At 46.5% G+C, this 23,724-nt stretch overlaps 2 protein-coding genes across 2 annotated transcripts in view; both read left to right on the forward strand.

Annotated features, from left to right (window-relative positions):
- Window positions 1-23,724, forward strand: part of LOC135824396 (uncharacterized) — a 49,895-nt gene that overhangs the window by 18,917 nt on the left and 7,254 nt on the right. The gene's annotated exons all lie outside the window — the stretch shown is intronic.
- LOC135825204 (uncharacterized) lies at window positions 175-22,735 on the forward strand. The gene is made up of 3 exons (XM_065337940.1): window positions 175-429; window positions 7,337-7,555; window positions 21,736-22,735. The coding sequence occupies exons 1-3, from the start codon at window positions 294-296 to the stop codon at window positions 21,765-21,767; spliced, it is 387 nt and encodes a 128-aa protein (XP_065194012.1). The 5' UTR covers window positions 175-293; the 3' UTR covers window positions 21,768-22,735.

Consider the following 23,724-nt stretch of genomic DNA (forward strand, 5'->3'; position numbering starts at 1 on the left):
ACAGGTTGTCACTACTAGTACTAGGGCGTGAGGTCACTCGTGATCGCCGTGCCAGGCACGGGTTTGGAGCCGCGAAGGCCGCAATGTACATATTCAAGCTGTACTCCGTTTAACGTATGAATGTACATGAACGGCAGTGAGTTAGAATAGGTGCTAAAAACGTTGACTGGCCCACAATTCTTTTTTCTCAACCAATTCCTCTCCAGCTGATCATCAGGTGTTCTCGAGTCCGATAGCTAACCCAGTAGTCTGATAGTGATACTGCGAACTACCCTCTGGTGTCAGGTGTAGCTATGCGCAGCCTACAGCTAGGCAGTATCATGGCATACCTACTACTGTATCTGGCTCCATTGCTGCTGCTGCTGGTGATGACGGTGAACTGTGGACAGGCTATGGCCTCACCAACACCAGTGGTGCCGGACGATGCCGGTAAGAAGTTTGATAACAGTCAAACACCACGTACGTTGTAGACGACGTACATGTACATTGTTATCTTGTGTGTGTTGACGTTTATGGCAATCAGCGGTGTGATGTGCATGAAACTCAATTCAATTTTATTATGACCGGTCAGAAACAGTTTTTTTAAAGAACTATCTAAACATGCAGATTGGTCGAGGCCGCTTGAATCAGAGTGCTCTATGAACTAATGTATAGAACAGTGATGACATAATGGATGCGGACGCCAGTGTGGCTGTGAATTCAACTTTCATATCGGTGATTATCATACAGCAGCATTCGGCATGCATCCAAGCGCGGCTGTGTGATGGTGGCCAAGACTTGAAGTTACAGCTCCACAGCATTTTGTCTCCATTGTATGTGTACATGTACATCTAATAATATGTACAATTCATACATGTACCAGCATTGCAGCCTAAGAGTATTGTATGATCTCTGTGCCAAAGCATAAAGTCATGCATCACCTGCTGTACTCACAGGGCTGGTCTGGTGACAGCTGTATGACAGGAACTTGTCAAACCAGCCAGACACAAAGTAGTATTTGCATGCAAGCAAGTAATGCATGTACAAGTACATACATAATTATAGTAGACTGTAGAAGAGAACAGAGAAAATCAGCTAGATCATTGTTGGATGAATAGCTACAAAACCCTGAAAATCTTGTCTCGATCTGACCAGCCGTTCAAGAGTTATGGCCGAAAATGTGCCCTTGCAAGGAAAGATTTTTTTTGATTTTTTTTGTTGCACGCTGTCACTTTTTGGCAGCACTAGCACTGTATTTGAATCTGGGCAGACCGTCTTGTCGTATCATGGTCATGGAAACGCGAAAGTGTGCAGAATTTTGCTCCAAGTCCAAAAATCACGTTTTTTAGCCATGTATTGGGCTGCACAGCGGGGGCGGGGGGGGGGGGCTTCGCCCGCCGCCGTGCAGCAGGACTTTTGCCAGCACCCCCGTTACCAATGGTTACGTTGCAGATATGTGGCTTGATTATTGTAGTTGACGTTGAGTTAGTGACTTTGGCAAGTTTGAGTCGTGTCAAGAAGTCAGGTAGGATTCAGTACTAGGCAGTTGTGGAACGTGAGTGGTAGTCTTTGCCGATTTTTCGGGTATCCTGGATTTGGTGTGCAGCGCTGTGGAAATGGCTTGCTGTGGAGGCCCCAGCACTGTAAGTTTTATCAAAGGTACGACCTCGTAGCACGTGCTAAACAAAAACAAAACAAAAATTGACTTGGGTCTGTGGGAGTCTGTGAGAGAACGCCCACTCGTGCCGTTGTGACAAATTCCAGGGGCACGTTCAGGGGCCCTATCCCACCACCCATGGCTGCTTCTGGACTTCTTTTAGGTTTGGATCCCGCGGCGCAGGGACAGAATGGGCAAGAAAATGTGAAAAAATTGTAAATGCATTTTTTTGGCTCCTGGATGGCTCGCACACCGTGGCACTATGCCGGAATTTTGAGTTTTTCCGGCCTGGAAAGCCATTTCAGTGAGGCGCAAGAACTTTTAAATCATGTCCAGAGGACCAGGATAGTGGCAGGAGTGTGTAAAAAAATGTCACTCAAATCCATTGAGAGACACCAAAGTTACGGTCAATTGAATGCCATATGAAATTTATGGGTAGGCTGCCACCTTAATTAATTGAGGTGACATATCACCTAACAATTTCCTAAAAAATCGGATTTGTAAATTCATGGCGAACGCTAGATCAGTTGAAATAGCATGAATAGCTGCAAAATCTCTGAAAAATAAATTTGTCTCGATCTGACCAGCCGTTCAAGAGATATGGCCGAAAATGTGCCCTTGCAAGGAAAGATTTTTTGTTGCACGCTGTCATTTTTTGGCAGCACTGTATTGATTGTGAACAGACCGTGCGCAACTTGTCGTTTCATGGAAACACGCGAAAGTGTGCAGAATTTTGCTCCAAGTCCAAAAAATCACGTTTTTTTAGCCATGTATGGGGCCACCTTAATGCACATAGCAAGGCTAAGGTAAACCTCAGACAACTGAGTCAGTTGTCTGAGGTTTACCTTAGCCTTGCTATACATGTATGAATGAAACGCAGCTTTGCAACTCTGATCTGGACTCTTGTCTATGTTCTCGTCTGCCTTTGTGGTATCACTCAAGGAATTCTGAGAATTCTCGCTTTTGTATATTGGACATGTACACAGATCCACCACTAGTTTACGTGGGTATCGTTTCACCTTTTGTAAAAATTGACAATAAGCCTTTGGAAAAAAAGCAGCAAAAAGAAGAGTTTGAATTGAAATTCATCATAAATTTTGTTCTGTTCAGAAGCGAGTGTGTGGTAAAGGTGTTCGGCGGATTTTATTTTACCGAAAATGAGAGATGTAGCCAGACAACAGGTGTATCTTCGTGAACATTTCCCCAATTATCATCCAAAGTACATAATTTTTTTAAAGATTTTTGATGGTGAGCCAAGGGAAATATTTTAGCATGCAAAAGTGAGTGCACAAGTTGCGCGACCGATTCCGCCAACTAAGCCAGATTTTGAACAGTCTGACGTACGTTTGTGCTAGATTATGCACGTCTGACTGTTCAAAATCTGTTTTAGCTAGTGGACTCGATAGCATACCTTGTGCCCACAGTTTTCTAAAGTGCATAAATATTGATCAAAACATGTATAATTTTGAAATCATGCCAACCTGACCAGCTGACATTATGAATTTGCAAATGGGAAAAAGATATTTCTCACCTAGGATTGTAATGTGTGTACTAGTGAAGGTTAGGATTGTAATGTGTCTACTAGTGTTGTTGTTGTTGTTGTTGTTGTTGTTGTTTGGCTTTATTTGAAGTGGAGTTCCAAAACAGGCCTAAACCTAATGACAATGGTCCCACTGATAATAAGAGAAAAGAAAAATATGTAATAATAAGCGGACAAACAGAACCAAGAAGAGGATACAGCTGTAGTTAGATAACCAATATGAGCACGGCAGCAGGGGAAAAAAGTCACAAGCACGGCAACCGGGAAGAAAAGAGTGAGTGAGTGAGAGAGAGAGAGAGAAATAGAGAGAGAGAGAGAGAGAGACAGAGAGAGAGACAGAGAGAGAGAGAGAGAGAGAGAGAGAGAGAGAGAGAGAGAGAGAGAGAGAGAGAGAGAGAGAGAGAGGTAGTGAAGCAGATGAGTTCATCCTAGTTGACGGTACTGCCTAACAGAAAGGCCAGGCTTAGCGATTTGAAAGTGGAGCGCTTTCTTTCGAGGCGTGCTGTGTCTGGGAGCTGGTTCCACAGGATAGCTCCAGCATGGCTTATGCGCTTAGCTGAGGATGCAGTGGGGGAGACAGGAATGATGAGTAACTTGCTGCTCCCTCCTCGTGTTCGGAGAGAGGGACTACGGGTGAAAAAGCTTGCAAACAGAGTACTTGAAGATTTGTTCAGGCAGCGCCAAATGAATACAAGAATGTGCATGTGGGTGTATACAGTCAACTTCGCGTATAACGACACTCGGCGGGGCATCAGAAAAGTGTCGTTATTTGCGAGGTGTCGTTATACCCGAAGTCTCATTATATGTATTACAATTGGATGGGACTTTGCTCTGGGCATGGAAATTCTGTCGTTATTCGCGAATTGTCGTTATATCCGCAGTCGTTATTGGCGAAGTTGACTGTATGCTGAGGGTATGGGCATTCATGCGTTCAAGTAAGGGAACCGTGTGAGTGCGAGGGGCTGCCCTGCACACCGAGCGAGCCGCACGTTTGAACAAACTATTTAGGCGCTTATCCTGATAAGACGATAAGAAAGGGGCATAGGCAGCAGATGCATAGTCAAATTCTGATAGTATAAAGGACCTGAAAAACTGAACACGGCAAGAAAAAGGCAAACATGCTGCACTTCGATTTAGTAGCCCAATCTTAGCGGCAACGCGGCGTGCAACATGGCTTGTCATGGTGTTCCAGCTCATGTCTGAGTCGAAATGTAGGCCAAGATACTTGGCCGTTTTCACAACAGGCAGCGTCTGCCCATTACAAATGACATGCAGGTCAAGTGCTTGAGATGGGGATGGGGGAATAGGCAATATCTGTGTCTTTCTTTCATTAAGAATTAAACCTCGGCCCTTCAGCCAGGTGGCCAGGTGCTGAACAGCAGCTGAAAGGTGTGCAGAAACAGCTTCCGCAGACTCCCTGCTACAGCGTATAGAGATGTCATCAGCAAACTGGATTGCTCCCACATTAAACGGCGATAGTTCTTCTGCTATGCCACGGGCATAGACAATAAATAGCAGTGGGCCCAGTACCGAACCCTGGGGGACACCTGAGTAACTGGTGTACGGGAGACTTCTAGTCTGGCCAACCTGAACGTACTGTTCTCTATCAGAGAGGTAATCCACCAGCCAACAGAGTGCCGTGTCGCAGATGCCAAGTTCGAACAGATCTTGCACAAGAGTTTGATGTTTCACTTTATCGAATGCCTTTGACATATCAACAAAGGCTACACCTGTGTTGAGTTTGTTCATGCGGGCCTCACAGATACCTTCCACAGCTAGCACTAGTGCGTCGGATGTAGAGTGGTGGGATCTGTAGCCGAATTGAGTTGGCGGGAATAAATTGCTCTGGACTAGATATCGTGTGAGTTGCTCGTGGACTATCCTTTCCAACACTTTGGATGCAATCGATAACAAGGACACTGGTCGATGATTCTTTGGCATGCTCGGATCTCCTAGTGAAGGTTAGGATTGTAATGTGTGTACTAGTGAAGGTTAGGATTGTAATGTGTCTACTAGTGAAGGTTAGGATTGTAATCCTGGTAATAATACTTAACAATGCAGAATGCACAGTTGTGTACTTTCATTTTGAAAACCAGTTCTCACTGTCCGGACTGGAGAACCATAACGCTGTAGTCAGCATAGTCCGATGCAACCACGGGTTTCAAGAGGACAGAACATCAACTTGATGGTAACAAATTAAGAACATAAAAGTAAATGATCGTGTCCATTCCTGAATGGAACTCACGATGGCCCCAAGCACCCGATAAATCCAGCGGCAGGTGAAGCACCTGACGGTAGAGGTGAGGGGATACGTCTGACTGACACTGGAACAGGTGTTATCTTGATGATAGCTCACTCAATGTATATATATCATTATTATTACAGGGGCGTCGGACACGGTACGGTCACTACGGTATTGACCGTACCACTTTTTGCCCCAGGTACCCCGTGAATCAATAAAATACACTGATCTGGACTCTAATTTTCCAAAAATTTCCGCTCCGCCATCCCTCCCCCCATGAGAAAACCGTACTTCAGATGACTGACCGCACCACCCTAAAATACCTTCCGGCACCCCTGTATTAGTATACGCATTCCCGCGCTGAAGTATAGCAGCAGTATGCTGCGTCCACAGCTTCCCTTATGGAGAATGGCTTGGGTGAGAGGAGAGGGGAGAGAAAGCAACAAGGCAACCAGCATCTATGACATAGGTCACAATAAGATAAAGAGAACCAACCTACATATGCATGATTGCACAAGAATGGAGACGACAAATGGCTATAATCATTGTGCCACAAAACCGGTACACAGGAGATCTGTCGACAATGTAACGAAACATAAAACTCAGTTACTCAATACAGGTTCCACTAAATTTCAAGAGAACAAAGTGGAACCTGTATCTTTTATAGGTACAATAGTTTTATCAGAGCTATGGAAAGTATGAATGCCTCAGACATCACCACGCAATATGACGGGAGCATATTCGCGCACGAAGAGACGAAGTTGTAGATCTGATGAGGCCTATCGTACCATTACTTCTGAAATCAGTACTTGGTTTTAATGTGTTTGTATCCGAAATCTTGATGAAAGCTCACCATTAAATTCCGAGTAGGACCGACGTACCTGTCTTAGGTGGTTCAATTTTGGTTATATCCCAGCAATGCACGGCTACCAATACTTGGCAAAACCCTTGTGTAAAGTCTTGACATTTGATCCACTATTCCCGTTTCTTTCTCTTCTCTCTCCTTTCATTGAAGCCATTTAGCCTAAACTAAGCTGTGGCCGCGGCATACCGGTATTACACCCGGATATGCCTATACTTGAAGTATTGATTATACTCCCGTAGTCCCGTAGAAGGATGAAAGATGACTGCACACCATTTTTGGATTAGAGAAAACTCCACGCTTAGCCCTAGAGTGTGCAGACGCAGCCATGATGTCACAATGCACTGTGGGTTAAGTGTGTATTGTATTGTATTTTATTATTTTACTTGGGCATTCCCAACAGACCCTAAGGTCTTCTTACAGGGTGCCCAAGATGAATGAAATTGTTAAGTTCCTGGCGAAATGAATTGGGGATATGATTTGTGCGAAGGGATTCGGGAAGCGCATTAAAGCGGTCAGCACCGAGGAGTGAAATAGATCTGTATCCAGCTTGAGCTTGCACAATGGGTAAGGAAAGGGAATTATTGACTTGGCCGCGGGTTACTCTGTCTGTGTGAGCGCAGTCACGGCGTAGGAAGAACATGTCAGAGAGGAGTGAACTGCAGATATTGTGGATGCAACGGAACACGAAGAATATGGACTTAGTATGATATCTTTTGTCTAAGCTAATTATGTGGTATCGCTCAAGCAAGTATGATGTCCGCGTGAATGTGTCATGCTCAAATATGCATCTAAGTGCTCTCCTACTTATGCGTAGCAGCTGATCTCTCACATTGTCAGCGAGGCCGTGGACGTAGGCAGTGCTGGCGTACTCGAGCTTGCTCTGGACTACTGACAAGTAGAACTGCCTTCTGGCCTGGACAGCAAGGTTCCTCCTTCCACGTCGAAAAGCACCTAGTTTCTTTCCGATGTCTTCCCGTGTGGATGTGCCTACCGAATTTCCAAATGTTTGATCTGTAAATTTCATTTTCCAATATCCTGTCGCCTTCTCAATAGATTCACCAGCTGCGGTGGTCACTGAAGACACCAACTGCATGACGGAATGGCTACTGATTGCCAACTCCAGTCGTGCAAGAGCTCTCACCATTCCCAACACACCAGCTGCCATTCAAGCAATGTTAGATGAGAAGGTTGTCAAGCACCAAGAGCAATTCTTCTTAAGTCTGCTCTTGGGATACGCTCCGCAGCTTGCAGCAGACCTCAAACACTGCATCCGTAAGTAGACCTTGTTATTTCTGCACAATCTTAGGCTTCTGCCGTACGTAGAGTAAGTACAACTGGGTTTCAGTCACTCGGGTTGAACCTTTGAGTTGAACCTTGGTGTGAAAATTGTCGCCTGCTGGGGCGGTGACCAGGTGACTGGTGTACGCAGCAGCACGTGACCGCTTGTTCGGCCATGTTCGATTGGGCATGAGGGCCAAGCGCTGCATTGCAGCCTTTTCGGACCAAAACCAGTCGACTCAGCGTCCAAAAGACTACAACATATGGGCCAATCGTAGTCATCCGTGCTTTTATAAAAACGAAATAGCGCTTTTAGTGACATTTGCATACAAATCTCCATCTGGTGGGGCGCAGTCATCCAGTTTCGGTGGAAGTGCTCCAGTTCGATTGGGAATACAGGGGGAAGGGAGCGTCTCAGCTTCCTCGGACCAAGACCATTCAATTCAGCACCCCGAAGACTACATCTGGTGAAAATTTGATTTCAGGCTTACTTCCCCTTTAGGATGTTATACCCAATTAGGCCCATCATTCAAACAAACAAGTCAGCAATGAGGCATCTTTGGATTGAGGAGTGCTGGTTTCGAAAAAAACTGGTTTGAAGCTCAAAGTAGAGTTGCTGTTAGCTCAGAGTAGAGCTGCTTTTAGCTCAGAGTAGAGCTTCGGTTAGCTCAAAGTAGAGCTGCTGGTAGCTAAAGGTAGAGCTGCTGTTAACTCAAAGTAGAGCTGCGGTTAGCTCAAAGTAGAGCTTCGGTTAGCTCAAAGTAGAGCTGCTGTTAGCTTAAAGTGGAGCTGCCATTTGTAACAGGTTTAATCGAACTTGAAAAGAAAGAGACCTGGTTGAGCGTGCCTCAACCAGTTATATGCAAAAGGTGATTGTACACATGTGGCAATGGCGCCAATGAAGGTGCTAATAGACAGGCGTAAGATGCACGAGGTGCGAGGGAGTGTAAAGTTAAAGCGAACAGGGGAAAACTGTTACATCATCCCCCTCCTATGGAGAGGAAGGAGCATATAACCCAAATGCTCACGTTGAATAAAGTACAATAAGCGCAAACACGTGCGAGACGAAAAAAGGCTTCACACTGAAGTAACACAAGACGACTGAAACTCCATGCAAATAAAAGTGTAATAAGCTCAAAACAAGGTGAAAACTAGAAGTTCAACTGCAAAACTCAGCAGGCAGAAGCCAAGGTTTTGTACTTCTGAAGTGGAACAATGTCATTACCAGATTCATCCAACAAGTAATGTTCAGGGTCCCAAGTGGCATCAGAGTAGCCTTGCCACTTGACTAGGTACTAAAGCTGATTCTGCCGGCGGCGGTGACTGAGAACGTTCTCCACCACATAGCGGGTATGACCATCAAGGTCCGTGATAGGCGGAGGCGTAGGCTGTCTCCTTTTTTTCTTTTTCTTTTTACTAGAGCCACGTAAACCCGTCCTGTGTGAGCCATGAATAAGGGGAGTGGTGGCGTGGTCTGGGATGCTCTGCCGAACTTGGGTCTCGGCTTCATCACAACCAGGCGCGCCAATAGCAGAGAGAGAAAGAGAGGGAGAGAGAGAGAGACATAGAGAGAGAGAGAGAGACATATCGGGAAGGGTTGGGGAGCAAGAGAACTAAAAAAGAGAACTAAATAAAGTATAATAATAAAAAATGAGAGAGAGAGAGAGAGAGAGGGAGAGAGAGAGAGGGAGAGAGAGAGAGAGAGCGAGCAGGGAGGGTTGGGCGCAAGAGAGGGGGAGAGAACTAAATATAGTATAATTATATAATGCGTAAGGGGTGCACATTCAGATCCAGAGAAAAGAGTAAGCAGGGCACGAGGGGTATGGCAATATGCAGCAGTGTGTGGGCAGATGTGCATACATCTTACAAAGTGTCAGTGGCCCAGTGCCATTGCTGGGCACGGAGGTGCCGGAAGACAGACACTTTGAAACTTTGCAGCCGTTTCCGGTCAGGTGGCTGGCTGAGGACGGTGGGTGGCAGGGCATTCCATACAGGGACAGCACAGGCGGGGAAAGCTCTACGGCCACTTTCCCGGCTATTGACAGGTAGCCCTGTCTCAAGCTGGTAGTTATGCATGTCGAGACGGACGAGAGAGAGACGAGTGGGTCGAACATGGGCTGGTCGGGGGGCTTGAGAGGGAGGCAAGAACTGACGAAGTGGGCTGGTAGGATTGCAGCACAGTAGCTTGTAAATGTAGGTACACGCAGCTACCATGCGCCGGATAGACAGGCTTTGCAGCATTGCGCCGGGGCCAATCAAGTGGAGGGCTGAGCGTTGCGTCTGGTTAAGTCGCTGCAAGTGAAAATCTGCTGCGCACATCCAGACCAATGGGCAGTACTCCATTACTGGGCGTACAAACCCACGGTACACTGTAGCTCGGCTGCGAGAATCCAGGAGCGGCGAGGCCTTCCGCAGGAGCCCGAGACGCTGGCGTGCTCTGATGGCGATGGTACGGAGCTGGTTGCGGTGGGAAAGTTGGCTGTCCAAGGTTACTCCAAGAAGCTTGAGGTTACTCTCTCCATTCAGGGGGACACCCGCAAACTGTACTGCTGGGAGGTCCCAGGCGGGGCGGTGATGGTCAATAGTCATGGCCTGGGACTTGGCTGGCTCGAACGCAATTCTCCAGCTGGTGCCCCAATTCACAAGGGCACCCAGAGCATTTTGCAGGACTGTCGAGCTGTGGTCAATGGTATCCATGGTGGACAGGCACTGAAACAGCGTTGTGTTGTCGGCATAAGGGGCCAGATCCACACCTGGTGGAAGGTGGTCATCGGCATCGTTCGTATAGAGGAGGAACAGTGTCGGTCCCAACAAGCTACCTTGCGGAACACTGGCTGTGATGCGGTGTGGGCTGGACTACTGCCCACCAACGACAACACTCAGGCGCCTGTCCAGCAGGTAGTCCCCCAACCATGCAAGGAGCATGCCAGATACACCGTACTGCTGGGCTTTGTGGATCAGACCTGGTGGGAGACTCGATCGAACGCTCCAGCAATATCCACAGCAACACCCCGCACAGCTCCGCCCCCTGCAGCCATGGTGCTCCAACGATGGTGTAGTAGGGTAAGGAGGTCCTGCGTTCCCAGGCCGGAGCGGAAGCCGTACTGGTTAGTGGTGAGGATGTGCCGGCGCTCAAGGAATCCCATAAGGCTACGATTGATGATAGCTTCCATGACCTTTGACAGTATTGGCAGCAGGAATATGGGTCGGTAGTTCTTTGTTGCGGACTTCGAACCCTTCTTGTGCACAGGTACAACTGAGGCAAGCTTCCACAGTGACGGTTGCCGGCCTTGGCGGAATGCTTTGCTGAAGAGCTGGGCCACAGGCCTGCACAGTTCCTCACAGCACTGCTTCAACACTCGTCCTGGTACACCATCCGAGCCAGTGGCTTTGGGCTGGATAATCCTCCTCAGTTCACGGCATACCGTTCGTGGCCTAAAGTGGATGGTACTAAGACAAGCATCAGATCGCGGGCGTACATACGGGAGGTCGCTGGCATCAAGGTCATCACCAAGGCTGCATTTCGCTGAAAAGTAGCGGGCAAAGCTCTCTGCTTTGTCCTTACTGGTGGTTAGCTCCTCGCCGTTTTCCTCCTTGAGGGTAGGGATATCATGGCTACGCCCACACCCACCGGCACGCTTGACAGTGGACCACCATTCACGACTGGATAAACCACCCGCTGCGAGCCTTCGACGGATGGATGCTGCATGGGTATCTTCAGCTCCTACTAGGAATAGCGTTCTTCTAGTAGGCACGGAGTGCCGACACATTAAATACCGGTTGACAGCGGCTGGTATGAGGCAACTTGAGCTTGTAGGCATTCGGGCCGACCACCTGGGTTATAGGAAAGGGGCCAAACCACTTGGGGCGTAATTTATGGGATGTTCGGTCCCGAGCTTCAGGAGTCAGAAGGAAATCCCGGTAGACCGTTACCGAATCTCCCACCTTCAGCTTTCCCTCGACCCTTGTCCGATCTGCATAGAAGGCCTGACGAGCTTGAGCTGCCACTAGCGCATCTTGTGAGATCTTGACCGCGTCTTGTCTTGCTTGCAACCAATCAGCTGAATCTCTGCCTTCGTGAATAGGGTTGAAGAAGTCGGGTGGCGCTCTGGGATTTAGACTTTAATTTAAAAGAAGAACGGTGTGTTTCCTGTAGATGATTGAGTGGCGCTGTTGATAGAAACCTCACAGAGAGGTAGGAGCATATCCCAGTTAACTTGCTTATGATTTACAAAAGCCCTCAGCATATCCTCTACTATTCTGTTTACTCGTTCAGTTAGGCCATCTGTCTGTGGGTGATTGGCAGTACTAAATGCTAGTTTCGGTCCTAAGCGATCAAACAATTCCTGAAAAAATGCTGCTGTAAATCTTGGATCACGATCACATACAATACTAGAACTCAAACCATGCAGTCGAAATACATGTTGAAAATACAGATCAGCACTTCCTTTAGCGTCAATAGTAGAGGAAGTAGGTGCTAAATGTACACACTTTGTCAAGGGGTCTACAAATACATATAGCATCATGACCTGTATCGGTCCTAGGCAAACCCATGATAAAATCCATCGAGATATCCGCCCACGGCTCACTGGCCACTGGTAAATTCAGCAAGAGACCAGTTTTTAGCTGGCCGCCTTTAACTCGTTGGCAGACGTCACTTGACTTGACAAACGCCTTTACATCCAGTCCCATTCTGGGCCAATAGAAATATCTAGCGAGTCTGAAATAGGTGCGATCTCGACCGGGATGCCCCGCAGTCACACAGTCATGGTATTCTTGAAGCAGGGCGAGTCGGAGTTTGCTACTCTTTGGAATGCATAACCTGTTCTGTGGTGAAGATCTGAGATAAAGATAACCGGGTGTTTTATTTAGAAGGTAACAGTCGTGCAGATTGTCATGGCTTGAATTTTTCAGGCTCCTGATAATGGGAGCAAGATCCTTGTCGCAAATGTAACCGCTGATAATTAACTGCCCTATGTCTGGATTAATCTCTAGGGTATGCTCTATGGCATTCAACTGAATGTTAGGAGGATAGGATGACCCGCCTCTTTCAGAATCACTGAACAGATCTGGACGGCGTGGAAACGGATCGGCAATGTTTTTCTTTCCTGGTTTGTGAAAGACCGTAAAGTCATAGTCAGCTAAAAACTCTACCCATCTTGCCTCACGCTTGGTGAGAGTCGGTTTGGTTCGTAAATAGACAACACCCATATTATCAACTGCTACAAGAGCAGGAGCGAAATACTCACACAATTTTTATGTTATATCGAGAGAATCAAGAATATCTCGCTCCCTAGTCATGGCAGCAAGAAACACTCAGAAAAGTTGAAAAAAGTGAAAAATTCTAATAGAAGCAAGTTATGTACACTTTCGTTTAGTACATAAACCCCGTTAATACATAACATTTGTCAAGTCCCAGAGATTATGTATTAACGAGGGACGACCTGTAGTAGTTATTAAGCTTCCGCCATGCATTTATCAGCATTACTCGACTCCATAAATAGGAGATTGCTTCATGAGCTCAGCTAGTACAAAACTGACGTCGAATCAAGCAAATAAGTTCCCTTGTCATGTCAAGTATGTGCCACAAGCTAATCGATGTAACTTACCAACAAGCTATGCCAGACATTTCTCGCTCCACAGATACTGGCATACACAGAGACATAGACAGCAATAGCGACAACATACACAGTGAAGGGTAGTTGGTCGCAGCCAGAAGTGAACCGGATAACGAGTGAGGTATGGAAGCAAGGACTGAGAACAGAGTGTCTCAGATAGAATAGGCGTGCCAGTGGATAGCAGAAATAGGCCATGATGCAGAACCAATTGGGACCATCAGATTAATTTTCCTGGACCGAGCCAGCCGGGAAAAACCCTCGCGCCTACGGACGCAGTTGTGAGGGAAAAAACCGGGTGTATATTATGGAGTTGGCTTTATTTCACTCACGTTGTCATGACATGAGGTAAGAACCCCATCACCGGGCCAAAAGAGACCAAGGGTAATGAGAGAAAAAAAAATAGATAAATGGCCAACGCAATGAAGACCGAAGCAAAAAGGATTGTAAAAACCAAAGCAAAAATATTGAAAGCCGACGCAGAAACTGAGAGACGGACAGAAATAAGCAGTACGATGGAGGATGCCAGGACATAATAATAATAATAATGCAGAAGCAAGTTTGAAAAATAGGAGCTCTGGCAGAGTGGGCTTCTCCACATACTGCCCGCTCCTATTCCTTTTCGCTTTTCCCACTGTTGCATTCCTCGTGTCAAGTAGCCCTTGTCTATCATTTTGTGTAGTATTTGCCGTTAGTGTATGTCCGAGCCAGCCAACAGTAGGTTGAAATGGAGCCGACAGGACAACGAAGATGTTGCAAGATGATATCTTATAGCCTCAGTCGGCGGTACGGTACGTGTGTACGGAGACCGGATGCTGATGGAATGGACTCAGCTGCGCCCCGACCGACCGTTGTCTAAGCAGCACCTCATGGACCAGCTAAGGTTTGTGAAAAGAACAAAAAAGATTACCGACATCGAATTTGATGAGATAAAGGCTCGGCTCGGAAGGGACGGATTGCTCGTTATTATTATTATTATTATTATTATTTTAATATGGCAATAAGTAGGACGAGCTGAAGCGACATGTGGACTACTTTATTAACAATGTAAGCGATGGAGACGATGCAAGAAACAACCTAAAGGGTAAGGAAAAATACATGTAAGAAGAAAAAGGGCAATGGAAAAAAAAAAGATGATTCGAACAAGTTTTCGTACAACACTCTTCAGGAATCACCGTTGTACTAAAGAACAAAATGAGAACAAAGGAAATAATATAGCAATCAAGGTAGGGTGACACGATACAATGACAGCACTAGAATATCGAGGTGCGATTTCTCACAAAAGTGTGCAGAAAACAAGGGTATACAAGTAAGAACTAAGCGTGACAAGTGTGTATCAGCAACAAAAAACAAAAAAGTGAGAACGAATGATAATAATAACAATAATAAACAAGAAGGTGACAAAACACATTTAGGCACAAGTGGCAACAACGTTGCCACACTACACAACAGAACATTATTTGAACAATTTTAAGGTAATAACACTATCTTTCTGGACACACAAATTCGGCTTATGAATGCGCTGACAAACAGCTTCCAAAACTTGTAACTGCAAAAGATAACCATGACGAGCACGGCACAAAACAGAAAAACAGGAATCAGAATAAGTACGACAACAGTCAGTACTAGAAACCAAATGATTGTATACTGAAGACTTGTTATTACGAGACGGACGCACACAATCTCGACTCACGCGCACACCCTCACACTCACTCTCACCCTCACTCAGCTCACCTTCTCCCTCACTGTCCGAATCAGAACCTGCTCCGTCATCCACCGCGGTTTGACTCTCCTCCTCACTTGCATCGTCCTGCGTCTCACCTTCACCACCCACGCCAACCCTGAATGCCGTTGCCTTCACGTCAGTCGTCGTCCTTTCCGATTGTTTCCTTTGTATTTTTACCGTGAATTCATAGGTCCGGTTGTAATCTGCTGTAGATCTCCGTGGTCTGTCATTTGCTGCTTTGTTTTGTGGATTAGTTGTTGTTGTTGTTGGATGTGAACCTGGTGTTGTTGTTGGATGTGCAGCTGGTGTTGTTGTTGCAGCCATGGTTGTTGGTCTTTCTGTTGGATCCAGCTCTGGTTCCGGTGGGACAAATCGACGCGGGTGCTCCCCACCAACACAGACCTCGAAGGAGGAGGGTCAGGGGGAGGCAGAGGTGCTGTCACCACTCGAGGCACAGCCCCATGCAAAGCACCCAGAGACACAGACTTAGGCACACCCGAGGGCTGCACCAATGGCGGTTCCGCACGCACCTCCAAAGAGCTGCCAAGCTCCAGCCCGTCCAACACAGATGTCAGAGGGGGAGTGGCAGACAGCGGCAGGGAACTATCCTGCCGTCTAGGTGATGGGTTTTTCCTAGGCCTCCCGCGTTTGGGCCTCTCAGATTGCGCACTGGGTGGAAGGATGTGAAGTGGAGTGTGTTGTTTGATACGTGCGTTCAGGTGCTGAACAGTCCTACCAACATACCGACTAGCACAATGTCGGCATTCGAAGTTGTAGATAACATGACTGAGGTGGAGGGTTGGTAGGACGTCCTTCCGCACCGTGAACGCACGCATTGTTGTGAAGACTGGCACAAAATGTACTGCATAATAAGTACGACGGACGATAGACTTGACTGCGTGACACACTTTGATCGATTCCTGCCCCTTCCATGGCAAACATAGATAGACGGGACAGCGAGGTGGACCAATCAGCACCGATTTCGGTTTCTGCTCCATGGACAGAAACTTACGCAACTTACGCAAGTTTCTGTCCATGGAGCAGAAACCGAAATCGGTGCTGATTGGTCCACCTCGCTGTCCCGTCTATCTATGTTTGCCATGGAAGGGGCAGGAATCGATCAAAGTGTGTCACGCAGTCAAGTCTATCGTCCGTCGTACTTATTATGCAGTACATTTTGTGCCAGTCTTCACAACAATGCGTGCGTTCACGGTGCGGAAGGACGTCCTACCAACCCTCCACCTCAGTCATGTTATCTACAACTTCGAATGCCGACATTGTGCTAGTCGGTATGTTGGTAGGACTGTTCAGCACCTGAACGCACGTATCAAACAACACACTCCACTTCACATCCTTCCACCCAGTGCGCAATCTGAGAGGCCCAAACGCGGGAGGCCTAGGAAAAACCCATCACCTAGACGGCAGGATAGTTCCCTGCCGCTGTCTGCCACTCCCCCTCTGACATCTGTGTTGGACGGGCTGGAGCTTGGCAGCTCTTTGGAGGTGCGTGCGGAACCGCCATTGGTGCAGCCCTCGGGTGTGCCTAAGTCTGTGTCTCTGGGTGCTTTGCATGGGACTGTGCCTCGAGTGGTGACAGCACCTCTGCCTCCCCCTGACCCTCCTCCTTCGAGGTCTGTGTTGGTGGGGAGCACCCGCGGCGGTCGATTTGTCCCACCGGAACCAGAGCTGGATCCAACAGAAAGACCAACAACCATGGCTGCAACAACAACACCAGCTGCACATCCAACAACAACACCAGGTTCACATCCAACAACAACAACAACTAATCCACAAAACAAAGCAGCAAATGACAGACCACGGAGATCTACAGCAGATTACAACCGGACCTATGAATTCACGGTAAAAATACAAAGGAAACAATCGGAAAGGACGACGACTGACGTGAAGGCAACGGCATTCAGGGTTGGCGTGGGTGGTGAAGGTGAGACGCAGGACGATGCAAGTGAGGAGGAGAGTCAAACCGCGGTGGATGACGGAGCAGGTTCTGATTCGGACAGTGAGGGAGAAGGTGAGCTGAGTGAGGGTGAGAGTGAGTGTGAGGGTGTGCGCGTGAGTCGAGATTGTGTGCGTCCGTCTCGTAATAACAAGTCTTCAGTATACAATCATTTGGTTTCTAGTACTGACTGTTGTCGTACTTATTCTGATTCCTGTTTTTCTGTTTTGTGCCGTGCTCGTCATGGTTATCTTTTGCAGTTACAAGTTTTGGAAGCTGTTTGTCAGCGCATTCATAAGCCGAATTTGTGTGTCCAGAAAGATAGTGTTATTACCTTAAAATTGTTCAAATAATGTTCTGTTGTGTAGTGTGGCAACGTTGTTGCCACTTGTGCCTAAATGTGTTTTGTCACCTTCTTGTTTATTATTGTTATTATTATCATTCGTTCTCACTTTTTTGTTTTTTGTTGCTGATACACACTTGTCACGCTTAGTTCTTACTTGTATACCCTTGTTTTCTGCACACTTTTGTGAGAAATCGCACCTCGATATTCTAGTGCTGTCATTGTATCGTGTCACCCTACCTTGATTGCTATATTATTTCCTTTGTTCTCATTTTGTTCTTTAGTACAACGGTGATTCCTGAAGAGTGTTGTACGAAAACTTGTTCGAATCATCTTTTTTTTTCCATTGCCCTTTTTCTTCTTACATGTATTTTTCCTTACCCTTTAGGTTGTTTCTTGCATCGTCTCCATCGCTTACATTGTTAATAAAGTAGTCCACATGTCGCTTCAGCTCGTCCTACTTATTGCCATATTAAAATTATTGTCTCCTCGTCGAATTTTTAATTATTATTATTATTATTATTTGAAACTCGGATGTTGAGCCATAAATAAATGTAGAAGAGAAAAGGACATATCGATACGAGTTAAGAGTAACTCTCCATCACTGTAACATGATACTATATACAGTCAGAAAGTGCAATAACTAGGCACAAAACTGACAGAGTACTGAAACATTCGACGTCCTGACACCTAGCTTCAACACACCTCCGTAGCGCTAACCGACATTTCATTTTCGTTGCGCTTGCCTTCCCCTCTTTGGTCTTTCCATAACCTTGAACCTTCCAAGTTGGAAGGCTGTCGGTTAGCGCTACGGAGGTGTGTTGAAGCTAGGTGTCAGGACGTCGAATGTTTCAGTACTCTGTCAGTTTTGTGCCTAGTTATTGCACTTTCTGACTGTATATAGTATCATGTTACAGTGATGGAGAGTTACTCTTAACTCGTATCGATATGTCCTTTTCTCTTCTACATTATTATTATTATTATTATTATTATTATTATTACAAAAAAAGTATTGTCTACGCATGCATCTACGCAAGAGTCACCACCAGCCAATTAGGACATGTGTCAAAGTATTGAACGTTTTCGTTCCCTTCTTGTCAAAATACTACAGGGAATGATGGAAATAAGCTAAAAGACTACAACTATAAGGAAAAGAAGTTGTATTTCTCGCCGGCCGAGCGCAGCGAGATAGGCGAGAAATGAGTTCTCGCGAAATATTTTCAGTTGCAAATATGGCATCTGGTGTGTTCTTTGTTGTCGCTTCTTTTCCTGACTTCTTCAGTCAGTTTTGAGTCTCACCAGTGTGGACCGGTTTTTTCGATCTCCGTAGGATTTTCCTTGAACGAACTTCTTTGTCAGGATCCCTCGACCATAATGCTTCTTTCTCAGCGCCTTTGACATCCCCTCCGATCACATCGTCGTCGGCTACCCCCGAGTCCCCCGAATCGCCGTCTTCGCCATCCAACTGACCAACATCCGAGGCGTACAGGTCCCCTGCGTGACGGAATCTGACACGTCCCGTGGAAAGCCAGCAGTTGAAACCGCAACACCCACAGGACAAGATCCAGGAGCTGAGGACATTGTCTGGAACGGGCCTCAACCCCAAACTCCAGCAAACAAAACCCTCGCTCATACTCGTAGCCAAAAATGCTGCGAACAACAGTGTGAACAAAAAATCGAACTGTTCGCAACCAAGGACGGCGCCAAGCCCCATGTCCGTGCAAGACACCAGCAAGGCGCTATGTCATCCATCGACCATCGCGCGAGCCTGAGATACACATGAAACAAACTTCTGAGAATTGCGGAGGAAAAGTTTGGAATGTTGTGGTGATGATTTGATGCTGATGATTACGCTGCACGCAAAACAGGCAGGACGAAGAAACCATGATGCCATCTCCAGCAAAATCAATGACCACTGCAGTACCTACAGTAGCCTACAGCCGCAGCTGCCACTGGGCAATCAGCCATCGCCAGCCGCGAGATCACGAGGCCAGATGACGGATCGTGGCTGCCGCCAGTGACTATCCAGATAAGTTGAATTTATTGTATGCTTTTTCTCATAGGTTTAACAGATTGGTGCCATAGTGTACTCCAGTCACCTCCGTTCGGGCTTTGTTGCGGTCGTGAATGAAATTACTTGTTTCTGTACTCCAAGCATCCTATTATAATGGAGATTGTCTCTCCCTTTCTCTTCCTCTGGCACGCACCAAATCATTCGGTAACGAGAGTAGCGCCGCCAACCATGCCGGATTTGTATATGGTGGTATAAAGTGCTTTCTTACGTGTAGGTGGTCAGGCGTAGTAAATTGTTGTACAATCGAATAAGCTCCAGATTATAGTAATCATTCGATTGCTTTACACCCCTACAGGCAATGTTTGCAATTCCAGTACTTTATGCGGGGTAGGGTACTACACTAGTTCCGCTTCCAGTATATCCATTGTACAGCGTCGGTGCATTATTTGTGCGTCAGTGGATGAATCTACAAATTCGCCTATGCGAAGCTAACTTTAGTAAATGCGCGTATGGCACACTGTGTGCTGGTGGCATAACTGTGTTTCGGAATGAGTGTGCTGCGCATACTGTGCGGGCGGACAAGTCCTGCTGTATCTGTCTTACTGAACGCATTGTGCATTGTGCTATGTTAGATCGGTCCTGCCTGATGAGTGCATCGTGCACTGAGTGTCGGCTATGATTCCTGGTGTAACTGTCCTAATTGACAAGCACATTATGCGCTGTGTGGTAAAACTGTGTTTCTGGATGAGTGTACTTCGCATAGCGTGTTGGTGGACATGTCCTGGTGTAACTGTCTTACTGGATGAACGCATCGTGCGATGTGCTATCCCAGACCTGTCTTACGTGATGAGTACATTGTGCGCTGAGTGTCAGTGTTGATTCCTGGTGTAACTGTCTGAATTGACGAGCACATTATGCGCTGTGCAATGTCATATGAGACCCGATAGAGCTGTCTCACCGAAGGAGTGCATCGGGAGCTGTGCGATGTCCAACGGATCCCGGTATGTCTGACTGGAAGAGTGCATTGTGCTCTGCGAGGTGACGGTGGATGCCCAGTATAACTGTCTTACTGGAAGAGTGCATTGTGCACTGCGAGATGATGGAGGATTCCCAGTATAACTGTCTTACTGGAAGAGTGCATTGTGCCCTGCGAGATGACGGAGGATTCCCAGTATAACTGTCTTACTGGAAGAGTGCATTGTGCACTGCGAGATGATGGAGGATTCCCAGTATAACTGTCTTACTGGAAGAGTGCATTGTGCGCTGCGAGATGACGGGGGATCCCCAGTATAACTGTCTTACTGGAAGAGTGCATTGTGCACTGCGAGATGACGGTGGAGGCCCGGTATGACTGTCTTACCGGAAGAGTGCATTGTGCACTGTCCAATGCCAGCCGAACCCCTCTAGATCTGTCGCCCTGGATGAGTGTGTTCTACACTGTGCGACGCCAGATGAGTGCCCATATAACTGTCTCACTGGATGAGCGCCTTATGCACCGTACAACGTAAGGCACTTACAGCCCGGCAGTGTCCGCCACCTCCCAATATCAATGTCTTACTAGTTGACGTATTGTGCAATGTACGATGTCAGTTGTGTCTCTGTACGATTGTGTCAAAGAATGAGTGCATTACGCCACGTACAATGTTGGGTTGAGTCCCAGTAGAATGGTCTTACCGGATGTACGTATTGTTTACCGAAAGTTATAATGTCGATTTCCAGTATCATTGTGTCTCATTGGAGGAGTGCTTGCATACTGCGTGGGGTCAGTTGTGTCCTAGTCAAAATGTCTTACTGGAGGAGTTCATTCCAGTCTTATTCGCTCGTCAGATTGTGTACTATACAATGTCAGACGGGTCCCCGCATAACAGTCTCTATGGGTGCATTGGGTACTGTGTAATGTCCGCCACCTCCCAATATCAATGGCTTACTACATGTAGTTGACGTATTGTGCAATGTGCGATGTCAGTTGAGTCTGTCTGATCGTCTCGATGAATGAATGCGTTCGCCACGTACCATGTTGGACGGGTCCCAGTAGAATGATCTTACCGGCTATACGTTTCGGTCACCGAGAGTTAAATATTGAGTTCCAGTTTCATTATCTGTCCTATTAGAGGAATGCCTTGCATACTGTGTGGTATCAGCTGTATCCCAGTAAAAATGTCTTACTGGAGGAGTTCATTCTCTACTGTGCGAAGTCAAAATAGGCCAACTGTACCAGTCCGATTGGACAGGTGTTGCATGCACTTTGCAAATTCGGATCAGGCCTAACTTACTGGATTCTTGCATTGGCTCTGTGTGTTCTGTGTGAGGCCTGGCGGCACTGTGTGAATATTCCTGGATTAATTCCAACAATTTTATGCTGTGCATTTTAATCATGCCGGCCCTATCGGGTTTCACTTGTCCCGAGTCTGTTCGTGGTACAACCCTGTACATGATTCTTGCTTCCAGATGACTTACTCTGCTGTTCTGTGTGCTTTTCCTGCTTGTTCTTTCTCCTTTCTCTTCTCTACTCCCTGCTTTAGAGTACTTCAGGGGTTGGCTATGGGAGGATTGATCCTGTGCAGCCCAAACTGAACCGATATATCTGCTATCTGTGATCTTTATAGTCGCCACCTGCTGTTCAGTCAGGGTTGAGAATCAGATGCCTTGTTCATGCGCACTGCGTGGACGTATCACTATCAAGTCCTGGCTGGCCAGTTCCTGACACCTGAACTACTATAGACACCCTACATGCTCTCACACTCAGTTTGGTGGGTGGTTCCTCAGCACTGAACTGGGACGTACTGCACCAGATCAGGGTGCTAGATCCTTGGACTTTGAGAAACTTTGTGTAGGTCATAGCCTACTCGTTTTGTCCCGTACTCTCTCTCTGTCAGTCTTCTTGTCTTGTTTGCATCTCTCTGCCTTCTTTCTCGTTTTCGCCGCGCTATGCTTTTTCTGAGTCACATCTGGCTGCGGCCAACTACCCTTCACTTTGTGTGTTGTCGCTATTGCTGTCTATGTCTCTGTGTATGCCAGTATATGTGGAGCGAGAAGTTGTATTTCTCGCCGGCCGAGCGCAGCGAGATAGGCGAGAAATGAGTTCTCGCGAAATATTTTCAGTTGCAAATATGGCATCTGGTGTGTTCTTTGTTGTCGCTTCTTTTCCTGACTTCTTCAGTCAGTTTTGAGTCTCACCAGTGTCCCTGCCCTCCCACCCTTTATTTCTGTGCATATTATCAATGCTTTTTATCACTGTTTGCCGTGATGTGCTTGCCAGGCCTACATGATGCCTAATCGCCATTGGGGATATACACCCGGTTTTTTCCCTCACAAATGCGTCCGTCGGCGCGAGGGTTTTTTCCCGGCTGGCTCGGTCCAGGAAAATTAATCTGACGGTCCCAAGTGGTTCTGCATCATGGCCTATTTCTGCTATCCACTGGCACGACTATTCTATCTGAGACACTCTGTTCTCAGTCCTTGCTTGCTTCCATACCTCACTCGTTATCCGGTTCACATCTGGCTGCGGCCAACTACCCTTCACTTTGTGTGTTGTCGCTATTGCTGTCTATGTCTCTGTGTATGCCAGTATATGTGGAGCGAGAAGTTCAGAAATATATCACTCCAATTATGTGTAGAAGTGACACGAAAAAAATAGATGTGAAGAATCAAGAAAACAGCATGCAAATCCAATAAGTGACAAAAACGTAGTGACAAGAAAAAGAGAGAAACGGGCACTGCTAGTTGTCGTGAGTGGTACTCCGATGATGTATTCTCTGTTTTGTCGCGTGGTAGGTCTTTGTTACATCTTGCCGTGTTGGAAGCTTTGTACATACGTAAGTTAGACCCTGAGCTTTGTGTTCAGAAGGAGAATGTGTTGTCTTTACAGTTGTTTGGCACTGTTCGTCGTGAAGGTGCGAAATAGATCTCTTGATGTTTCTCTCTTTTTCTTGTCACTACGTTTTTGTCACTTATTGGATTTGCATGCTGTTTTCTTGATTCTTCACATCTATTTTTTTCGTGTCACTTCTACACATAATTGGAGTGATATATTTCTGAACTTCTTTTCCTTATAGTTGTAGTCTTTTAGCTTATTTCCATCATTCCCTGTAGTATTTTGACAAGAAGGGAACGAAAACGTTCAATACTTTGACACATGTCCTAATTGGCTGGTGGTGACTCTTGCGTAGATGCATGCGTAGACAATACTTTTTTTGTAATATTTTCTGCCTCCGTCCTACTTTCAAATTATTATTATTATTATTGTAGAAGAGAAAAGGACATATGGATACGAGTTAAGAGTAACTCTCCATCACTGTAACATGATACTTTATACAGTCAGAAAGTGCAATAACTAGCCTTCCCCTCTTTGGTCTTTCCATAACCTTGAACCTTCCAAGTTGGAAGGCTGTCGGTTAGCGCTATGGAGATGTGTTGAAGCTAGGTGTCAGGACGTCGAATGTTTCAGTACTCTGTCAGTTTTGTGCCTAGTTATTGCACTTTCTGACTGTATAAAGTATCATGTTACAGTG

This window comes from Sycon ciliatum, chromosome 9, assembly GCF_964019385.1.
Source record: "Sycon ciliatum chromosome 9, ocSycCili1.1, whole genome shotgun sequence".
Classification (NCBI taxonomy): Eukaryota; Metazoa; Porifera; class Calcarea; order Leucosolenida; family Sycettidae; genus Sycon; species Sycon ciliatum.